General features: G+C 43.7%; 1 protein-coding gene across 1 annotated transcript; it reads left to right on the forward strand.

The window, feature by feature from the left end:
- Nucleotides 1-285: 285 nt before the first annotated feature.
- On the forward strand, nt 286-13,815 carry june (JunE proto-oncogene, AP-1 transcription factor subunit). Its single transcript, XM_041970265.1, has 2 exons — nt 286-334; nt 11,665-13,815. The coding sequence occupies exon 2, from the start codon at nt 11,791-11,793 to the stop codon at nt 12,823-12,825; it is 1,035 nt and encodes a 344-aa protein (XP_041826199.1). The 5' UTR covers nt 286-334; nt 11,665-11,790; the 3' UTR covers nt 12,826-13,815.
- Nucleotides 13,816-17,536: the final 3,721 nt, after the last annotated feature.

The raw sequence follows: 17,536 nt of genomic DNA on the forward strand, positions 1-17,536 counted from the left end.
CAATATTTTGTGTGTGTGGTAAGCTAGGCTACTAGCTGAAGTTTAGATGGCAACAGCAGGTGTCTTAAAGACACCAATACATAAAATTCCTTCGTTATTCAGATTATTTAATCTGAAGACGCCAATTTAAGTCTTAGAGGCGTCAGAAAGCGTTTTGAGGAAAGATGAACGCCTCATTAGAAAAGTGTTAATAAGCTAATAAACATAAAACATCGGTGAGTCACGGGGGGGGCGGAGAGAGAGAGGAAGGGAGTGTGTGTCACTGTGTGCGCGCGTGTGATCAGCCTGCTCTGTGGCTCGCGCGGCGCTCGGATCGCTGAGCTCTCGGGTCTCTGTGAGTATGAAGCTGTATTAATGAAACGTTATATTTCTGTGGTTCGGTTGGTTCTGGAACATCCCGGTTACTAACTTTTAGTCGTTATGATGATGATGATGATGATGATGATGATGATGATGAAGGTGGGGGGAAGGTCCGCTGCCATGGCTCGCGCTCTCTTCTCCGGGTCTGAAGTTTGAACACCGGGAACTTGATGGGTTGAAATGGATCTGATAACTGATGGAGCAGGTGGAGGTGATCAGATGCACCGTCATCTTTTGGATTATTGACGCAGCAGCAGAGTAAACAATGATATGAAAAACCGCTGGACTGAGTTTCCGCTTTTTATGCTTATAAAACTTTAAAGCAACACTCAGATAAGATAATATAAATTAATTTAATCAAATTAAATGGATGAAGGGAGCAGTAATGTAGAGAATAGGCATCAGCTGATAGTTATCAGGAGATATTGATTCTTGTAGAAATGCTGCTGCAATACCTCATTTGTCCACCAGGAGGCAATGAAAGACATTTACTAGTGGACTTCACAGCTTTCAGATGCAGGTTTTTTCCACTCAATTCTGATAAAATGAAGGTAAATTATAACCAAAATGACTCTAAACTGCTAAACCGCGAGAACAAATCCATTGTTCTAACTCTAATATCATCCTAAACCACAGTTTAGCAAAAGTTTTAGCAAAACTCCACCATGTAACACCCCGATTATCAGTTAGCCTCGCCTTGCTTTTCCACCTGTGCAAACTCATTTGGAAAATCTGTTCAGAGTGTTAAAAATAAAAGCTTCAGGTGACTTATACAGATGTTCTGCAGGAAACTGAGCAGGCAGAGGAAGGGAACAAATCAACTGTGTTTTGTTTTAATTCTGTTTCTGTGCAGATTTTTCTGTTTCTCCAGCTGTAAAATAATCTTTGTGTTGCATGAACACAAGTTCCTCCACCGCATTTAGTCATTTCCACACATGTATGCATGTGTTGAGAGTAACGTGACCTCATGCAGCCAAACCTGCAGACACTCGGATGGCTGATGCGAGTTGATTGTATCCGTGTTTACTTGACGCGGTCAGAGCCAGGCTGTTGTTTTGGTGGAAGGAGTCAGTTTGGAGACGAGAGAAGATGGTTTTTGTACCATGTTTATTTTGCATGATGTTTGTAAAGTGTTGGACCAGCTTTGAACTCTTTTAGGATTGAGAGTTTGGAGAAACTGAGCTGGAAATGAGTTTTAATATTTGGACAGAAGTGTGATATTCTGAGGTAAAGCTGTATTTGGACTACAGGGACACAATGCTGTATAAACTGATGTAATAAAGGAAGAAGGACGAGTCAGAAACATCAGGTTTCTGGTCCGTATTTTGTATGTAAATAATCGTACATGTACAGATGTCCTTTAGTTGTGAGAAACATGATGAAGGTGGGAGGAGTTCTGGCAAAGAAAGCACATTATTTCAGCCCCATCGGTCCTCATACAGGCAGAAAACATGCACTATACAAAACCAGCTGCTATAAAAAGTTTATTTTCGTACTGTTGTTCATAGTTTAGACCAGAGGTGTCAAACATATGGCATGGGGTCCAAAACCGGTCCGCCAGAGGGTCCAACTGGCCTGCAGGATGAAGGTGGTGAATGAAAAATGACAGAGAAGATATTACCTGTACTATTTTTATAAAATTAACTATAATAATATAATAAAAGTAATATTTGAATTAAACTAATTGTATTATTATTAATAAAAGTAACTGGAATATTTTAATAAAGTAACTGTGATGTTGAGGCCAGATCCAACCTCCAGTGCATGAACTCTGCTTCTCACCTGCTCGTTTGCTGGTGTCGCCTCACTTCAAGCCGCCGATCAGCTCCATAAAAAGCCATCACACCTGCCCAATTTTAGCTAAACACACCTTCCTTCACATAATTAAAACATGTCTGCCTCATTTATAAACCTGGATCGGCCCCCACCCCCAGAGGACTTCATTAAAAGTGAAATAGCATGAGCACACCATGTCTGACCGCCTGCAGGCGCTCGCTGGGACGCTGGCGCTCGCTGGGACGCAGGCGCTCGCTGGGACGCTGGCGCTCGCTGGGACGCAGGCGCTCGCTGGGACGCTGGCGCTCGCTGGGACGCAGGCGCTCGCTGGGACGCAGGCGCTCGCTGGGACGCTGGCGCTCGCTGGGACGCAGGCGCTCGCTGGGACGCAGGCGCTCGCTGGGACGCAGGCGCTCGCTGGGACGCTGGCGCTCGCTGGGACGCAGGCGCTCGCTCGCTGGGACGCAGGCGCTCGCTCGCTGGGACGCAGGCGCTCGCTGGGACGCTGGCGCTCGCTGGGACGCAGGCGCTCGCTGGGACGCAGGCGCTCGCTCGCTGGGACGCAGGCGCTCGCTGGGACGCTGGCGCTCGCTGGGACGCAGGCGCTCGCTGGGACGCAGGCGCTCGCTCGCTGGGACGCAGGCGCTCGCTGGGACGCAGGCGCTCGCTGGGACGCAGGCGCTGCCAGAGTTAGCTCCACGTCCTGTTAGCCGCTTCCAGCACGGCAGCGGTGTGAACGCCGGGCTAGTTCTACATTTAGTCATAAATACAAGGAAAACAAGCACCTCCGATCTTATCCTCTATAGCTGTGTATTTATTTGTGTATACGTATGTACATATGTATATATACATATGTGTATATGTTTGTGTGTGTGTGTATGTGGTTTTTCTTATTAGGATTTTATGACAGACTGTCTTGAACATCAGCATTTTATAAATAAAGTGACTTCAAAGCAGGTTTTATTGACTGTACCCTGTCGTTCATGTTGTCGTATTGTTATTGTTTTCTTATTTATGGGGCAGTTATGCTGTTGTTGGTGTTGTTTCCTTCATGGGACGACGGATGGAAACTAGCAACCTGCTAAATCCAGCACATGTACGACAATATTGAACGTCTATTAATACGCGCCGTCCCATTCAAATAAACGAATAAATTAAATGATAAAGTAGTTAAAAGAAACAGAATTTTAAAATCTTTTTATCTATAAATATTGAAAAGATTTATTCAATTATTTAAAAATAAATTTTTTATAACATTAAAATATTTATACAATTAGAAAATGTCAAATTTCTTTGATTTATGTAAATATATTCATCTAAAACGTAAACAGATTCTTATAAAAATTATATTATTATGATATAGATATTTACTTATGTTTTATAATAATGTAATGAAAATGTTAAATAAAGTATGTAAATTAATAGAAAACAATAGATTAACTGAATATGTGACTGAGGCAAAATATAGTTAAAAACTATAGTTCAGGATAATTCTAATATTTTCTAAAAGGAAAGATCAATCACGTAAACATCTTGATAACTTGTTCTGCTGTTATTTCACTGGTCCGACTGGAGACCAGAATGTTCCGAATGTGGAACCAGAACCTTTGACTCTGCTGGCTTAGACCCTGATGTTCATCACACAGACTGAAAGTATATTTTACGGCCAACATTTCATGTTTATAAATATTTCATCCCTGAAAATGAAAAGTGGAGAACTGATCCGTCCAATCAGCTGATCCGATCCAACGTCCAATCAGCTGATCCGATCCAACGTCCAATCAGCTGATCCGATTAAACGTCCAATCAGCTGATCCGATCCAACGTCCAATCACCTGATTCGATCCGAAGTCCAATCAGCTGATCCGATTAAACGTCCAATCAGAATAAAGATGTATCATATAAACATCTCATCTGATCCGATGATGTTAACTCTAAGATTGAAAGATTATTGATTAACTTGAGAAAATCTTCTTCTTCGGAATTAGCCCACTTTGTGTATTGGGATCATTCTATCCAGCATCCATGGAAACATGTCGCTGGAATCTCTGATCAGATTGAAATCGGTCGAATAGATTAAACATCAGTCCATGTAAACGTTGCTGTGACAGCTGTCTGCATGGATGGTGTCCTCCTCTGTCAAATCGGAAGAAAAAGCAGGTGAGGACATATTTGTCCTCTGTGTTATCGGTATTTACGCAGGCACAGTAGCAGACGCAGCTGGGAATCCATTCTCTGAGGTATCCAGATGTCCCTACACACCAACAACTTGAAGATGACCCAGGTTTTTGTGGAGCTATTCTTCATTATTTCACTTAGGGGATGTCTTTCTGAAAATATGACCAGGGATCATGAATGACATCAGAACCAACCTGGACAGGAAAAGCCTATCAGCTCTTGTCCTGCTCGACCTCAGGACTGCCTTCCATACCGTGGATCACGCCATACATTTAACACTAGAACCGCCAAGAGGGTAAATTTGACCTCCTTGGTTTTTCAAACACTTGTATCTCTGTTAAAATAAAATCCCTACTTCTCTCAATTCGTGACTTTTCCTGAAATGGGTCCAGTAAACATACAGTGAATTATGGTGGGTGTGTGATCACAAGAAAAAGAAATTTGAGCATATATACCTCGAACCGCCAAGGAGGTCATTTCTACCGTCTAATTTAATGCACTGTGTTCAGCTGTCAGATGTTTTCACGTCACGCCCATTCGCGCCACTCCTGGTTGCTTAGTAACACACGTGAGTTTGACAGCTGTCAGAGAGAGTAATAGGGTTTTATAATTGTTTAGGGTAAATAGTGCTAAACTTGACAAACAGATAAACACAATAGATGGATGAATGCCAAAGAAGTTTGGTTATTATTCCAAGGCCTGAGTGACGGAGAGTCGGAGGGAGGAGAAGAAACTCTGGATGTGGTTGAGGAGGATTCTGACGAGACAGTGGAGGAATCAGGAGAAAGTGATGATCCGTCATTTTTACCCGGTAACGAGTCATCTACTGAGGATGAGCTGATGAAAGACGCAGACCAAGGAAAAGGTCCCGGCTTTTGGTCACAACTGAGGAGTCACCCACCCACATCCTCAGCCTGGTAGCCGACGGGCTGCAGTGAAAGGTGACGACATGTCATTTTGTAACATCCTGGTAACATTCTCTGCTCTAGTTGAGCTAACTCTACATTAGTTTATTTTATTCGCCCCGGCGCAACTGTCGACCGGGACAGACTGTCAGTGCGCCCCAACCGCATCGCGCCGCCAGGGCGGGGACCGGCCCAAGCAAAGGGCACAAGGGTTCGGCAGGATGTCGGCTACCCACCCGACCCGTCTTGAAACACGACCAAGGAGTCTGACGCACGCGCGAGTCAGAGGGCTCGCAGCAACATTTATTTATATTGTCTTCCTCTAAAATGAACTAAAATATTGAAATGTGTAATTTTGTTATTTAATATATGCTGTTTTGACTGTTTAGCTAGTTTTTTTAAGTCTCCATTATAACTATTAAAATAATAAATGTAAACAAACAACTTCAATGCATCTTTGCGTTATTTGCGCTGTTGCAGTAGGGGGTGGTAAAAATGACCCTACTCGGCGGTTCTAGTGTTAAACCAACTCCTGAACCAAGCTGGCCTCTCTGGTACTGTTTCAAACTGGTTCATGACTAATCTCACAGACAGACATGTCTGGATGCTTGCTCAAAGATGGCGACGCACACAGTTGTGGCGGCTCAGTGCTCTCACAGTCAGTGTCTTGTTTGGCTTGTTTTGTACACCTTTTTACTCAGTCTGTGTACATTCTGTTCGGTGAATAACGTCTACAACAGAGGGGACCTTCTCAAGATCGGAGTTTGTCTTAACAGGCAGTGTGACAGTCGAGTTCATACACTCCCACAAGATCCCGGTGGACATAACGAGACCTCCTGGCTCTTTATGGATCATCATCCTGGTGCTGAGATGGCGAAGGCGGCGTAAGGACAGGAAGCAAAAGCGAGGCTGCAGAGCTGGTGTGCTAGCTAGGCAAAAGAAGCAACCGTTCAAAACACCACTCCCCAGCCTGTTTCTTACAAACAGCAGATCCCTCGCAAACAAGATTGACGTACTGAGGCTACAGACTTCTACCAACAGCACTGTGAGCAACAGCTGTGTGCTGTTAATCACATAATCCTGGCTTCATTCGTCTATTCCGGACCCAGTATTGAGCTAGCTGGCTTCACCACACAGTGTCAGGATAGGACAGTGGACTCCAGTAAGAGCAGAGGAGGGGGCTGTGTGTTTACATAAATAAGAGCTGGTGTACAAACACTGATTTAGACAAAAACTCCTCCCCGGACCTGGAATATGTAGGGTTAGGGTTAGGGTTAGGGCCCATTTATCTTCCGCAGGAGTTTACTGTTGTCACAATAATGGCTGTTTACATACCACCGGATGCTAATGCTAGCTCAGCTACCGGACTTCTACATGGTAGCATTAGCAAACATCAGTGCATGTATCCTGATGCTGTGCACATCGTAACAAGGGACTTTAACCATGCAACTTAAAGGCCGTGCTCCTTAGATTCCATCAGCATGTGACATGTGCTACTAGGGGAGTGAACACACTGGACAAAGTGTACTCAAATGTGAAGCTGGGCTACAGGATGAGACAGCTTCCACATTTGGAGCTGTCTGATCATGTGTCCCTGTTCATGCTCCCTGCATACGCCCCCCTCAGGAAAGCTGCTCCCACACTACAAAAGCTGTTAAAACTTGGCCTGATGGTGCCTCCCAGCAGCTGCAGGACTGTTTCCAGGACAAACTGGGAAGTGTTTGAACATCAGGACTTGGATGTGTTTACAGACTGTGCTGGGTTATATAAAACACTGCATCGACACAGTCACGGAGGATAATTGCATCCAAATCGGAAACCCTGGATGTCCCGAGAGGTCCAGCAGCTGCTCAGAGAAAGAGACACCGCCTATAGGTCTGGTGATCGGGCTCACTACAGCATGGCCCGAGTCAACCTGAGAAGAGGCATTAGGAAGGCCAAACAGGACTATAAGAGGAGGATCGAGGACCACCTGGACAACAACAACAGCAGGCAGGTGTGGCAGGCAGTCCAGCAGCTCACTAACTACAGGACCAGCACTGGAGCTGCTGAAGGAGATGCCACGCTGGCAGAGGAGCTTAACCTTTTTGCCCATTTAGAGGTGAAGTCACCAGAGGCAGCCACACCACACCTCACAGCCCACAGCAGCTTAAACCTCAGTGTTGAAGAGCGTGAGGTTAGGCGTACACTGAAGGCCGTCAACCTGAGGAAGGCTGCGGGACCTGACGGTGTCCCGGGACGGGTGCTGAAGAACTGTGCGGATCAGCTGGCTGGAATCTTAACTAGGATTTTCAACCAGTCCCTGGCCCAGGCCACAATCCCTCCATGTCTGAAATCTTCCACTATAGTCTCCCTGCCAAAGAAACCTCACACTTCCAGCCTGAGTGACTACCGGCCAGTAGCACTCAAACCAGCGGTAATGAAGTGTTTTGGGAAACTGGTTCATAGTCACATCACATCACTCCTGCCTCCAAGCTTCGACTCCCACCAGTTTGTCTACAGGGGGAACAGATCCACAGAGGACGCCTTGGCCACAGCCCTGCATGCCGCTCTGTCCCATCTAGAGCAGAAAGGGAGCTATGTCCGGATGCTCTACGTGGATTATAGTTCGGTGTTTAACACCATCCTCCCCTGCAGACTGGTGGACAAACTCTGGGACTTGTTTTATCCAAGGCCGCAGCCAGAGAGTCAGACTGGGTCAACACACATCTACGGCCCACAGTACCAGCTCCCCACAGGGCTGCGTGCTGAGCCCCCTACTCTACACCCTCTACACCTATGACTGCACCCCCTCTCACCACCACAGCACCATAGTGAAGTTCAAGGATGACACCACAGTGGTGGGGCTCATCTCTGGAGGGGATGAGTTGTTGTATAGGGACGAGGTGGAGCAGCTGTTGGTGTGGTGTTAGGAGAATAACCTGCTCCTTAACACCACAAAGACCAAGGAACTGGTAATCGACTACAGGAGGAATAAAACTTACATTTTACCACTTCACATCAGGGTGACTGTGTAGAGAGGGTAGAGGACTTCCGGTTCATGGGGGTACACATTGAGGAGGACCTGACCTGGACTACAAACATCCATTGAGTTGCGGAAGAAGGCTCAGCAGAGACTACTTCCTTAGGGCACTGAGGAAAACCAATGTCAGCCAGAGACTGCTGCTGTCCTTCTACCGGTGCACCATAGAAAGTACCTTAGCATACTACATGGGTGTTTGGTTCTCCAGCTGCACTGTGGCTCAGGGGACAGCGCTCCGGAGGGTCATAAACACGGCCTAGAACGTCATGGGATGCCCAAAAAATTATTTTGTTAAAAACGAACATGGAGAAAACAACCATCTCCTCTGTCAAAGATCCAGAAGGAAATATCAGCCATGACCCTGACAAGATAAATAACACTTTTAGAGAATTCTATAAAACATTATATAAATCACAACTAAACACAAGAGATGAGAATATTGATCCATTTACAAGTAACATCAATCTTCCAAAACTAAAACATGAAAATAAAATTGCCTTCGATTCACCAGATGGTCCATGGCCAGATGGTCCAGGTCCAGATGGTTATCCAGCAGAATTCTACAAAGAATTCTGGACAATGCTGGCACCCACTTTCTACAATATGATATTAGAAATAAGGGGAAAACAAAAAAAACCTTCAAATATGAACCTAGCCAATATTACTCTACTATTAAAACCAGGTAAAGACCCGACACTTCCATCCAGTTACCGTCCAATTTCATTAATAAATGTAGATCTCAAAATAATTAGCAAAGCTTTGGCCAGAAGAATAGAAAAAATAACCCCTCTAATAATACATCCTGACCAAACAGGCTTTATTAAAGGTAGACATTCCTCTACTAACATGCGTAGATTAATTAACATCATAGATTATTCTACTCTACATAATCTGGAATCCACAGTCATTTCTTTAGACGCAGAAAAAGCATTTGACCGAGTAAACTGGAAATTTTTATTTGGAACGTTAAACAAATTTGGGTTTGGGTCATCTTTCATAGATTGGATAAAAATATTATATAACAACCCAAATGCATGTGTGAAGACCAATGATCAAACTTCTCCAAGCTTCTGTTTGCAGAGAGGCACCAGACAGGGCTGCCCGCTTTCTCCATCACTCTTTGCTATTTTTATTGAACCTCTAGCTGCTGCCATAAGACAAAATAAAGAGATTAAAGGAATCCATGCTAAAAATATAGAACACAAGATAAGTCTTTATGCTGATGATGTATTACTTTTCCTCCAGAACTCACCGACATCTCCCCCCCAGACAATCACACTTATTAACACATTCTCATCAATATCTGACTACTCTATTAACTGGTCTAAGACTATTATTATGCCCATCAACTGTGACCTACAAAACATACCCAATACTACAATACAGTCTGGAAACATTAGATATCTAGGCATAAACATTTCCCCCAGGTTATCAGAACTAACAAAGCTAAATTATGTCCAGCTACTTAAAGCAATAGAGGATGATCTCTCACGGTGGAGGCGCTTACCCATATCACTCATGGGGAGGGTTGCCACAGTTAAAATGATGGTTCTATCTAAAGTAAACTACCTGTTTTCAATGATACCCACTAAACCATCCTCCAGTTGGTTTAAGTCACTGGACTCACATATATCTAAATTTTTATGGAAAAATAAGCCATCACGTATCAGTCTAAAAACTTTACAACAGACTAAAGACAGAGGTGGATTGGAGCTACCCAACTTTAATCATGTTTTCTTAGCTAACAAGCTGCAGTATATCTCCAAATGGCTTAAACCTAGCAGTCTGGATGAATCATGGTTAGATGTAGAGCAAACATTGTGTGAGGATGTGTTTATCTCTGACCTGCCATTCATCAGCTCAACCATCAAAACACATCAGTGTTTTAAAAGCATCAATATCAGTTCCTCTTTAGTGGCTTGGTGGGATTTTCTAAAAATAACCAAATCTTCACTTTTTCCATGTAAGTTTACACCCCTCTGGAACAACCCTGACATCCTGCAAAACAAAAAGCTGATTAATTTCACTCAATGGAAAAATAAAGGGATAAAACAGAACATATAATAGAAAATGGAAACTTCTTGTCATTTAATATGCTCACTTCACAATATGGAATCAGTAGCAAAACATTTTTAGAATATCACCAGCTTAAATCTATTATATGTAAAAAATATACCATTAATCAATTAAACTTACAGCTACCTATTAGGGTGGCAGAATTCTTTAACCTACATGCCCCAAAGCTATTAAGGATGATGGGGGAGTGGTAGATGGTGCCCTGGTTCCCAGGGTGTGCAGCTGGAACATTGGGGTGGGTGCTGGCTCGCACAGGGTGGTTGTCTGTGGGGGCCTGGACCTCCTGGGCGTGGTGCAGGCCGTCTGCCTCGTGGTGGTGGGGGGCTTTCTGGTATCTTGGGGCCCTGGGCCCCTTCACTCTGGCTGCCCTGGATGGCTGGTGCCTGGAGGGGTCGGTGGCTGCCCATCTTGGCCCTCCAGGGCCATTCCCCCTGTAACCACAGGGGGCTCTGTCTGGGGCCTTCCTCTGGTGTCCTCTGGGTGGGTTCAGGGTGGTCTTCATGGTGGGGGGCTTGGGTTGGTGCTGCTGATGGCCCTGGTCTCTGGGCTGCTCTGGTCTGCCTCCAGCCTCTGGCGTGGTCACATATCCAGGATCACACTCATCTCTGATCCTCCTCATTCCTCATCCTCTGCATGCTGACACAGCACTGAGGTGTACATTAGGTTTATACACTAGAGCCTGGGACACACATAAGGATTTTTTAATTATATGAGATTGCTCATCGGTTCGAGACCTCACACGTGACGATAAAAAATAAGGCATTAAACAGTTCTGATGTGTGGTGGCTTTTTTATATTTTTGTATTTATTTACATGTACACACACTTTCTTAATCTGGGTCGAAATCTCCGCTTCAGCAGCATTTCCACGCCAGGCGTTCCCGTCCTGTCCATGTCTGGATGTTTGACGGGTTGTTTGATCACAGCCTGGTTTATAGAACATTTTATCCTGAAAACTGAGTTTTCTTTCTGGTTGTTTTCTAAACTTTGAAGTGATAGAGATATATTTTTACTCATATATGTCAACAAAATGAAAGAAAAACTTTAAACCTGCTTTAATCCAATATTTAGATGTTTTCTGGAAATGTGTGCAAATGAGAACAGTTTTGGCTATAAAATACCTAATTTGCATATTTAAACAGAGTTTCAGAAAACTTGCAATAGAAATAATAAAAGTCTGACTGTGAGGAATAAAGCTGGAAGGTGATAGCTGTTAGTTGTAAATCTGACCCTGTTCACCTGGAATATTCCGTCCCAGCACACAGGTACACCTCACTTTTTTGCTTTTACCAGCCTTCTGTTGTCTTGTTTTGCCTCCTCATCTCACAGACTTGTCTTTCCTACACAGACCGATCCTCTCCTCTTCGTCCTACCTTCATCCCCCAGACGCTGACGTTAGTGGAACCTTCCCAGTCTGCTGTGACATTCAGGTTAATCTGATTATGTAGATTTCCTCCTGGACGCCTCTTTGTCAATGACGGCCAAGATGGAGACTCCCTTTTACCACGACGACTCCCCCGCTGTCCCGGGCTTCAGCCAGGTTGCGGAGTATGAGCGTTACCCTGGAAACAAGATGCTGCTGAGTAAGAAGGCCATGTCGGGGGCAGGTAGCCATCACTTCCTTGGTGGTGGTGGTGCAGGTGGAGGAAGGGGCGGCAACCCCAACAACCTGGGGCTCTCTGGGAACGGCAGCATGATGGCATCGGTGGCGTCCTCGGCGGACATAAACTTACTGAAGCTGTCATCTCCTGACCTGGAGCATCTGATCATCCAGTCCAATCAGGGCTTGGTCACCACCAGCCCGGCTTCCAGCTCCACCAACCCCTTCATGTACCGTGCCCAGGCTACCAACGAGCAAGAGGGGTTTGCAGACGGCTTTGTTAAAGCACTGGCGGACCTTCACAAGCAGAATCAGCTAGTGGGAGGTGGCCCCATGTCCCCATCCTCGTCCTCCAGTGTCTCCCTGCAGGCGTCCTATCAAAGGAACCTGATGTCCGGTGGAGACATGCCCGTCTACACCAACCTCAACAGCTACAACTCCAGCCAGATTCCTTACTCGGGAGGGCAGATGGCTTACGGTGGAGGCTCAGGTCATGGTGGAGGTGGTGCCCCCCAGCCCCATCCTCGAGTTCTGGATGCCCCTCAGACCGTCCCAGAGGTACCCCATCCACCAGGAGACCCCACCTCCCCGCCTTCCCTCTCCCCGATCGACTTGGAGACACAGGAGCGAATCAAAGCAGAGCGTAAGAAGCTCCGCAACCGCATAGCAGCCTCCAAGTGCCGCAAGCGGAAGCTGGAGCGGATTTCCCGGCTGGAGGAGAAGGTCAAGGTGTTGAAGAGCCAGAACTCGGATCTGGCCTCCACTGCTGCCATGCTGCGGGAGCAGGTTGCCCAGCTCAAACAGAAGGTCATGAGTCACGTCACCAACGGATGCCACATCGCTGTCGGGTCCGCCGCTGCCTCCAAATCTGGAGGAGGAGGCACCTGCAGCGAAGACTCCAGCTGCTGAGACGGGTGGACAGATGTTAATGGACAGATAATCAGCCAGAGGGCTGGAGGTTTACCTTTACTATTCTGGCATTTCGCTTGAGCTCCTGGTCAAAGCAGAGACAGCGAGTACCGTGGAGTAGGATCAGGATTTGCCAGGCAGTACCGGTAAGCCGTAGAAGGCAGAGCTTAGAGGACAGACAACACGAGAAGGGACGAGTCCTTGGACATAATCATTGTAGAAATCGCTACCATTTCAAATCTTTAAAAAAGACCAGAAGGGACAGAGTCTGAGCCTTAAGAGCATGTCAGGCTTCTAAGTTATTGACCTGGAGCTGCTTGCTAGCTGCCACACTGGACTGGACGCCAGTGAAAACACAATTTTTTTCTCATTTCAAGATTTTACTGTTTGAATAAACATTTCAGACGAACATTTTTCCAGCTTGACTTGAAAAGATTTCTTCATAAATGGAAAAATTTAATAATTAAGGGAGACATTCTTGTGCTGTCGTCCTGCTTTTACTCAGTTTACATGACAAAAACACAATTTTCCCTTTTTGTTTTTCAGGTCCGGTAAAAAGGTTTGTTTTACTTTTCAGTTCATTTTCAGAGCTGAACATTTCTAACGGCTCTGTTTTTACAGTACTGCATGAAGACGCATGTAATCTGATTACTGCAGCTTCTAAACATGCCTCAGCTCTACGTTCTGACCAGTTTTGTGCTCTTTGTTTTGTTTTTAAACATCTGCTGACAAGAACATCTGGATATATTTCAGTTACTAAAACTAGCTAAAGATTATTTAGTTTGTTCTGGTAAAAAACTGGAATTAAACTAGAATATCCTGATGTTTGAAGATTGTTTAGACGTAAAGTAGTTTTATTTGATTTATTGTTGAATTTTGCTACAGGAGAAACAATAATGAACATTAACCCCTTAAAGCCTGAATTTATTTACAGTTATATGAAAATAAAATAGATACAGGAAAAAATAACTACAGAAGAAGACTGGAATGAAATAGAATACAATTAGATATTAAATAAATTAATACCAATTAATAAATAAAGATAAATAATAAATAAATAAATAAAAATAAATACATAAATAAGAATGAATAAATGAATGAAATAAATATTAGCTATAAAGACATAAAATAAACTTGCGACAGGCATGAAGGGGTTAATAATGATTGAAAATATGGACTTACTGTGAGCCGGGAACAGTTTTAATAATGTGCTCATTTTAAAAAACCCTCGCTGCTGAAACGGAACTTTTCTCTTGCGTTTCAGTCCCTCCAGGTTTGTTTCAGCCTGAAATTCGGATCTTTTGGCAGCTTTTGTGTGTTTCGGTTTGTGGTTTTTAGTGATTGTTTTTGTTGATGTTTCTTACTTTCTTCTTGCATAAGACCCTGAAATTTATTTGAAGTGATTTATTAAAAACTCTGACAGTCGGACATTCTCCGCTGGGATTGGGAGGATTAACAACGCTGTTCAGATCCCTTCATCTGCAGCACATCTGGATGTTTAAACTCGCATCGCGGTGATTTTTCCCACCGGTCCTCTTATTTCAGACGTTCTGTAGAAAAACGTCAGCTGGCGACTTTCGTTTGTCTTCCACCACCAGCAAGCTTTCATACGACTGTGGGTGAAGTAGACGAAACAACAGATTGACTGGGATGGAGCGGGATTTGAACCTACAACCTTCAGTTAGTGGACAACCTACCTGGCCTGAACCACTACCACACCACAGAATAGAAAATAATAATGTCAAGTTGAGGCTTTTCCACATACTTAACTTTTATTTACCCGATGATGACAGATCATCATCACCAGGTTTCCAGACCAGCGTCTGAGATCTCGTATGACCTCACGAGACGTCGCCGGTTCCCAGCCTGACGGTGAATCGTGAAAATCATGAAAACTGTTCATCATTTCACTACTTTCACCTTGGAAACATGAAATTATTTAGTTGTAAATAATCTTTTAAATAATAAAAGCGTAGTAGCTGTAGAGGACAAACACGTTTTTGATGCTGAGTGATCTGGAGGTCGTCGTGTGATGGACAGAACTGTAAGAACGTGGAGAAGTAGGATTATTTCAATCAGATCACAGTTAACCGGCTTCACCTGATGTGTTGGTAAAGTGCCTCGAGACGACTGCTGGTGCCGGACAAATAACGCTGAAGTAAATTAACGAGGATCTGCTGAGTTTACGTAAATGTCTGTGATTGCAACGTTCCTGGAGGGATTGATTCGTGTCCGGCTTTACGCCCTTTAAGTAGTAATTATACTAGCTTTCTTTCTTTCTTTCTTTCTTTCTTTCTTTCTTTCTTTCTTTCTTTCTTTCTTTCTTTCTTTCTTTCTTTCTGATAAATGGAATAAAAATGGAAATATATGCAGATATTTGCAGAACAACCTACACAGAACTGCAAATATAGATATATATGTTTTCAAAATACATTTTTATGTGGAGGTGAGGTTGTTTAATGACATGAAAGAGAGGCTGTACATATCTGTTACCACATATTCCTCTGATGAAGAAGAAAACTCGGAGTAGACTGGCTAAAAATAAAAAGGTCCGCCTCGGACCGTTTCCTGCTGCACCATGTTTTAAACATTGTTGAAACTGATCATTTAATATCATAACCGGAGGCTCCTAGCAGCCATCACCGTATGTATTTGTAATTTTATACATTGAGCTCTTTTATACTCAGCTTATCTGACTGAACTCTGATTAAAACAAGGTCTGCACAAGATAGATTTTTTTTACTGAGAGCCCGTCAGAAACTAGATTTCTGTTTGAAACGTGTTTATTTGTTGTGTTTCTGTCTGAATAAAGCTGTGGATTTCTGACTGAAGCTTTCTGTACGGGCGTGAGATGACGACAGGGACCTCCGCTTTTATTCTGGACTGTTTAACTGGATCATGTTACGTCTACAAACTGAACATGCTTCTGTAAATCTCATTTTTGAACCAATCAATCTATAAACATCAAGGCCAGAGGATGGAAAAATGTTTAAATTGACAAATGAGATGTTTTCTGAAAAGACTGAAATATTTATTTTTCTTAACCTTTGTTTTTAGATCTCATGTCTCTGTGCTTCTATTTTTGTAAAAATGTACAAAAGTTGTTAGTATACTTCATGGTGTGTGAGATTTGATGAAGTTGTTGAAATAATTCATGTCTCTATTTATTACGAGTATCTTTTGTTAATAATATGCAGTGTTTTTCCCGCCATGCTGTTCAGATGTTTGTGTCGATATATGTGATAAAATGTTCACCTGCTATTCTCTTCTTTTTTAAAGAATGATTTTACTGATGGTTTGGAGGTTTTTCTGTAATACTTTCCTAATCTACCAATAGGAGCAACCCAATTCTAAATAAATCGGGATGCTGTGAAATTTAAAAAAAAAAGAATAAAAGATGATTTAATTTCTCATCAAGCCAGATTTTATTCCCAGTAGAAGATAAACAACACATCAGATGATGAAACTGAGACGTTTCACCATGTGATGGAAAATCTGAGCTGATGATGGTGAAAGGTCTGGACTGCAGGCAGGCCAGTTCAGCAGCCGGACTCTTCTCCTGTGAAGCCATGCTGCTGTGATGGATGCAGGATGTGGTTCAGCATCGTCTTGCTGAAATCTGCAAGGCCTTCCCTGAAAGAGACGTTGTCTGGATGGGAGCAGATGTTGCTCTAAAACCTCCATGTACTTTTCAGCATTGATGGAGCTTCACAGATGTGGAAGCTGCCCACGCCATAGGCACTAATGCAGCCCCATCCCATCAGAGATGCAGCTTTTCACCTGTCCACTGATAACAAGCTGGATGCTCCCTCTCCTCTTTAGTCTGCAGGACACGCTGTCCATGCTTTCCACAAACTAGTTCACATCTTCATCCAGGTTTCCACTTTGCCTCAGACCATTTTAAATGAGCTTTGGTCCAGAGAAGACGGAAGAAGCTGGTTCTGCCTTGTCCCATGCACACAGAGATTCCTCTTGATTCTCTGAATCTTCTGATGATATTCTACACTGTAGATGGAGGATCTTCAAAGTCTGAGGAACATTTTTCTGAAATTGTTCCAGTTTTAGATCCAGTTTGTCTCAGATTGGTGAAGCTCTGTCCATCTTTCCATCTGAGAGACTCTGCCTCTCTGAAATGCTCCTTTTATACCAGTCATGTTACTGACCTGTTGCCAGGTAACCTGGTTAGTTGTCCAATGCTCCTCCAGGTGTTTCTGGTTTGTACCAGGTACTTTTCCAGCCTTTTGTTGCTCCTGTTCCAACTTTTTCCATCAGATTCACTATCAGCTCATATTTTCATCTCATGGTGAAACGTCTCCGTTTCATCCTCTGACGTGTTTTTATCTTCTTCTGGGAATAAAAGATGAGTTTGAAAATCACTGCATTGTGTTTTTATATTCATTTTACACAGCATCCAAACCTTTTTGGAACTGGGATTGCAGCTTTAAAAGTTGGTCCACATTGAAATATCATGTTTTGGTTTCATGATGAGACATTTGAGGATGTGTTTGTGAAGCTTCCTCGTCAATAAAGACACTTAGTTCTGTTTTTACTGTAAAAGGAGACACTTGATTGAACCAGATGAATGAAACCTGCTGCAATCTACAACTTTAGAGAAGTACTTTGGGTTCTTGAATCTTTCATCAGCTTTCTTGGAATCGAGCCATGAGTCTCAGGAACTACAGCAGAATCTCGTTGGTTAGACGTGATGGCA

The sequence above is a fragment of the Melanotaenia boesemani genome, chromosome 19 (genome assembly GCF_017639745.1).
Source record: "Melanotaenia boesemani isolate fMelBoe1 chromosome 19, fMelBoe1.pri, whole genome shotgun sequence".
NCBI lineage: Eukaryota > Metazoa > Chordata > Actinopteri > Atheriniformes > Melanotaeniidae > Melanotaenia > Melanotaenia boesemani.

Excerpts from the sequence above, each read along its gene's own strand:
- june (XM_041970265.1), top strand. The coding sequence starts at position 11,791 with ATGACGGCCAAGATGGAGACTCCCTTTTACCACGACGACTCCCCCGCT.